The sequence below is a fragment of the Microcebus murinus genome, chromosome 10 (genome assembly GCF_040939455.1).
Source record: "Microcebus murinus isolate Inina chromosome 10, M.murinus_Inina_mat1.0, whole genome shotgun sequence".
Taxonomy (NCBI): Eukaryota; Metazoa; Chordata; class Mammalia; order Primates; family Cheirogaleidae; genus Microcebus; species Microcebus murinus.
This window is the reverse complement of record NC_134113.1, coordinates 59,381,556-59,387,015: the sequence shown is the minus strand read 5'-3', so window position 1 is coordinate 59,387,015 and position 5,460 is coordinate 59,381,556. Positions and strand designations below refer to the sequence as shown.

General features: G+C 30.7%; 1 protein-coding gene across 1 annotated transcript; it reads right to left on the bottom strand.

The window, feature by feature from the left end:
• Window positions 1–1,842: 1,842 nt before the first annotated feature.
• Window positions 1,843–2,790, bottom strand: LOC105865819 (olfactory receptor 9S13-like). Its single transcript, XM_012754660.2, has one exon. It carries the CDS (start codon window positions 2,788–2,790, stop codon window positions 1,843–1,845), a length of 948 nt encoding a protein of 315 aa, XP_012610114.2.
• Window positions 2,791–5,460: the final 2,670 nt, after the last annotated feature.

Below are 5,460 nucleotides of genomic sequence, written 5' to 3'. Positions count from 1 at the left end.
TAAGTTTTTAAATCTTTTAATCAGTTAATATGGTGAATGTGACTCTGCATTTTCTAACATTAAACCATCAGTGTCTAACTGGCATAACTACAACTCATCCAAAGTAATCCACCTTTGTTATATTTAATACACTGTAAGACTCATTTTTATAATATGTAAGAGAATAGGAACTCTTTGCTTGAATTCATGATGTATTTACAAAATGTAATATCTTGGCAAGCAAGCATTATAAATTCCGCCAAAAAGGTTTTTTGAGTTTAAATTCCCAGAACTTAAGTTAATAAAACTAGAAATCAATAATAAAAAGATATTATCTAAATATTTCATCTATATTGAAATAATAAGTCTTATCTAAATAATTTATGAGTGAAAGCAAACATTCAAATTAAAAGAAAATTATTTTAAAAATCTGAAAATAAAAATAAGTTACATTCAAAATGATGCAAAAGTTTTATACATATTTCATTAAAATAAAAACTGAAAATAAAATAACTAAGCATTCAACATGTGAATACAGAAAAAGAAAGCTAATAAAACAAGAAAAATAAATTAAAATAATTATATCAATATGCAGATCTATATACAGATATTATATTAATACATTTATTGCATGTATTAATTTAGTTATAATGTTTTGGTGTTATAGTTTTGAATACACTTAAGCAAAACAAAAGAAAAACACAAATTATGTAATAACTAGACATCACATCATAAAATACTTTGAAAATAATGATATGGAACTCAATATTCTAGTAGTATAAAATCAAACCATTTGGCAAGTTTAAGAGACAAAAATAAGAAAAGATTTTCAGGATTCAAAGTACAAAGTATAGACAAAGAAAGGATTAAGTTATAAGAAATGTAGGCTATAACATTTTATTATATAATTTTAATTAAATATTATGATTTGATTATTTGAGTTTGTGATATTATTTTTAATTATTAATATTTAAGAAAACATTTTATCCATGGAATTAATTTTTCAAGTCTAGAGGAAAATAGGAATTTTCAGATCAATACATAACTAATGAGTAATGAAATGACCCATAAACGTAAATAGAAACTAGTTATATTAATAAGAATAAATAATACTAGTTATTTATCAAATATTTATTATTAAGATCCTCATGACAAGGTAGTTTTATAGCAACTATGACATTATTTATATATTTATTTTGCTTCTGGATGAAATAATTAATATCTGGATGATTTAACTATATTATTGGTATAATACTTGGTATTATTGGTATAATAATTGGCACTACTCCTTTGTATAATTATTTGGCAAAGCCAGTAATTTTTATTACCATGACACTTCTAATTCTCATTTGCAAAGATTGAACAATGGCCAACTTGCTTATGATCTGGATAAAACAAAGAAGATAAAACATTCAGTAGTGTCTAGCTCTATTTTTCCCTTTCCAATAGATAGATAAATAGGTACATGTTCATATACATATATATATATATATATATACACATACACACACCCACACACATATATACATACACACAGATACTGTGTTCATAAATATAATGTGTATACTAATGCATCAAATTGGTAGTACTGTATTTTAGCTACAATTCTAAATACAGCTAAGCCAGATGAAACAGAAATAACAAATCCATGTAATATCTAGATATCACACTATAAATTTATATAGAAATATGAAAAACCTATATTAATTTTTAATTGACTTTTAAAAAGACTTATTGATGATACAAATGAAAATAAACTTTACCCTGACAAACTTTTCGATATCTTTCTTTGAAACTATTCTATAGCAAATTGTTGATAGTATTGATTTTCATTGATTTTACAGTTTTATAGATGGCTAGAGGTCAATTAAAAGATATTTTTCTCATCATTATCCTTTTTAAAGCATTTTTCACCTCTCTATTTCTTAGGCTATAAATCAGAGGATTTAACATAGGGATGATAAGAGTATAGAATAAAGCTACAATTTTGCTTTTCTCTGGTGAGGAGATGGCCCCTGGTTGAGCATACATGAAGAACACAGTTCCATAGAATAAACTCACCACAATGATGTGAGAGCTGCAAGTGGAGAAGGTCTTACTTCTGCCGTGCACTGAGGGGATCTTCAGGACAGTGGAGAGAATATAAGCATAGGATACCAGAATGACAGTTGTGGTGGTGAGGATGATGAGGGCAGAGAGAATAAACAGTACAATCTCATTCACAAAGGTGTCAACACATGAGATCTTGATCAGGGCTGGGACATCACAGAAAAAGTGGTCCAGTCTGTTCTCCTCACAAAAGCGCAAACTAAAGGTGAAACCTGTTTGTATCATGGAGTTGATGCATCCACAGGTATAGGAGCCAATCACCAAACGAACGCAAGCCTGCTGAGACATACGTACATTATAGAGGAATGGTGAGCAAATGGCTGAGAAGCGGTCATATGCCATCACAGCCAGAAGAAAACCTTCAGTCCCAACAAAAAGAGCAAAGAAAAAGAATTGTGTTGCACAGCCATTGTAAGAAATTTTCTTTTCTTTGGACAAGAAAGTAGCCAGGGTTTTGGGAGCAATGACTGTGGAGTAGCAGAGATCTAAATAGGACAAATTTCTGAGAAAGAAATACATAGGCGTGTGAAGTCTGGAGTCTATTTTAATGATGACTAACATGCTGGTATTTCCCAACACAATGACCATGTAGAGAAGCAAGAACAGTAAGAATAAAAGAATCTGTACTTGTGGAGATGATCCGAATCCCAGCAGAATAAACTCTGTCAACTCTGAGTAATTCCTGTTCAGCTCACTCTTCATAGCTGAGATCAATCTGAGAAAATGAGAAGATTATCATGAAGCCTGTGGAAAGCCTTGATCAATTTTTGATTCCTGAAGTTCTCAATGAAAAAAATAAAATGCCAACACAAATTGGGATTTTCTTAGCAGTGTATCTGATGGAATAGCTTTACACTTGAAGCATCCAAACTACAACCAAAATAAGATTGTCTAGGTTCTTTCTAATATATTTAGTTTCTGTATGATATGAGAAATGTGAATGGGCAAAGGATGTTTTGGGCAGTGAGGTTACGTCATTTTAGGCCACTTGAGAAGAGCTTTGAAATGAGATGAATTGAGTTCACATTCATCTCTTTCAGTATAAAAGAATCTAAGATAAGTATCTACACTTTCAATGCCTCAAAAGTTCTCCTCTTCCAAATGGGAAGTACTAATAATATCTACTTTATTAGATTGTGAGGATTATGTGAAATTGGATGTGAAAAGCCAGACTCAAACACCTTAAAATTATAAAAACTTCATCAAATAAATAAATAAATAAGCAGACATGCAAAGTGCTTTGTGCTTTAGGAATGGAAAATTGGGTGAAAACGTAGATCAGTTCCTTTCCCCACCCCAAGATGAATTTAATGTGGATCTCTTAAAACATTCTGCTATGTAAAAATATTAGGAAACGTGGGGTTATAGTTTAAGGATGCTGAACGAAGCACCAGTCTTAAAGTTATCCAAAGTGATTAATCAAACTCTTACCATGTACACTAACTACACTGCTCAACTTCTATTTCCTATTTAATTTACTACAAATCTCTAAATGCTAGTTGTTTTCTTTTTGGCATCAAAACTCTAGCGTGTTTTTTCTTTTTACTGTCTTAGATATATGAATTATTTTCTTTATATAGAAGCACTACAGATAAAGTATAAGATTAACTTCCCATAAGAAATTTTCTCACTTTATATATTGTTAATAAACACAAAACATTAATGCAAATAAGTAAGGGGAAAGTTCTATGTTACATAGGTTATGCTTTTTGTTCTTCTATAACAATTAATGCTTAATATCAAATACTAAAGAGGGATACAGATACATTGTCATCAATAATTTTAATATATATGAAAAGTTAAATTCAAGTGGAAAAGAGAAATGTTGTTATAATTCTGGGGTTCCATTACTTTATTTAATTTCTGAACTAACAAAAAAAGTTGCTTCAAGAAATTTATCATATTTGAAGTTAATATTTCTATTTGGAATTTTTTATAAAATTAGAAGTACGAAAAAGTCAGAAGATGTGGAACTGATTTAGCTTCTTTTATGAAGTCAAAATATGCTATTGGTTAAAAGCGTGGTGTTTCAATTCATATAAATCTGGCTTTTAATCCATGCTCTGCCACTCACTGGCTGAGTAATCTTGGACAAATTATTTAAATTCCATGAGCCTCTGTTTGCTCATCAGCAAAATGTGGTTTAGAATATCTGCGTTATAGGATTGTTGTAGCATAGATTAAATTAAACAATATCTATAAATTAAAAGAAATATGTAGCACCTGGGAAATAGAAAGTACTTAATAAATAATTGATATATGACAAAATGAGCAGAAAAAAATGTTTTGCTAAGTTTCAAAAACTATCTTCAGAAATATTTATGCTTTTAAAAACCAGTTACCTTTCTTGAGATCCAGCTTATTCCACAAAAAGTCTCCTTGAAAGATTTCAAAACTTTATTGTTCTTGTAAAGGAAGCTTTGAGAAAAGTGTAATTAATTACAAAATTGCTTCACAGTATATATACATTTATTCAAGTATCTGAGTACACTCAATAAATAGATCTATTTATTTATAAGTCTCCTGTACCTCTTCCTTATTAAAACCAAAAGAGAGTCTCAGACTGGGTCTTCAGTTTGAAACCGGAGAAAATATTATTATTTATTTCAGAACTGAAAGTCAGAATTCCTCCTATATGCCATCTACCATAAGTCCTAAGTCTTTTGATCTAGCCATATAGTTATTCTTAAAACCAAGAAAGCAAATTAGAAGAATATATTAAAATGTGTGTTCTTTTTTGAAAAATAAAAAGGGCCCTGGAGGGCAATTAGGTCAGTGTTTGCCAAACTTTCCCATACCGCAGAGTCATCTGGGAGGTTTTGTTTTGCTTTGCTTTTAATACTGATTCCTGGGTAACACCTTATTCTTAATTAATCTGAATATTGAAAAATGTCTATTAGTGAGAAGTATTCATTTATATTTTAAGATTCCCAACTGACTCTAATAAAATCAATCCCTATAGAAGTGAAAGTTTGTAAAAGTTTTAGAACCAGTGAATTAGGTCTTTTTATTGCTTCCAGGCAGAACAGCAGTTTATCACTCAAAGTTACTCAGAGTCTCTGGAGGCTGAGACAGGAAGATCATTTGAACTCAAGAGTTCCAGACCAGCCTGAGCAAGAACCAAGACCCTGTCTCTACTAACAAAATAGAAAGAAATTAGCTGGACAACTAAAAACATATAGAAAAAATTAGCTAGGCATGGTGACACAGACCTGTAGTCCCAGCTACTCAGGAGGCTGAGGCAGGAGGATCACTTGAGCCCAGGAGTTTGAGGTTGCTGTGAGCTAGGTTGACATCACAGCACTCTAGCCAGGGCAACAGAGTGAGATTCAGTCTCAGAAAAAATAAAAAAAGGTATTCAAAGTTATTAAT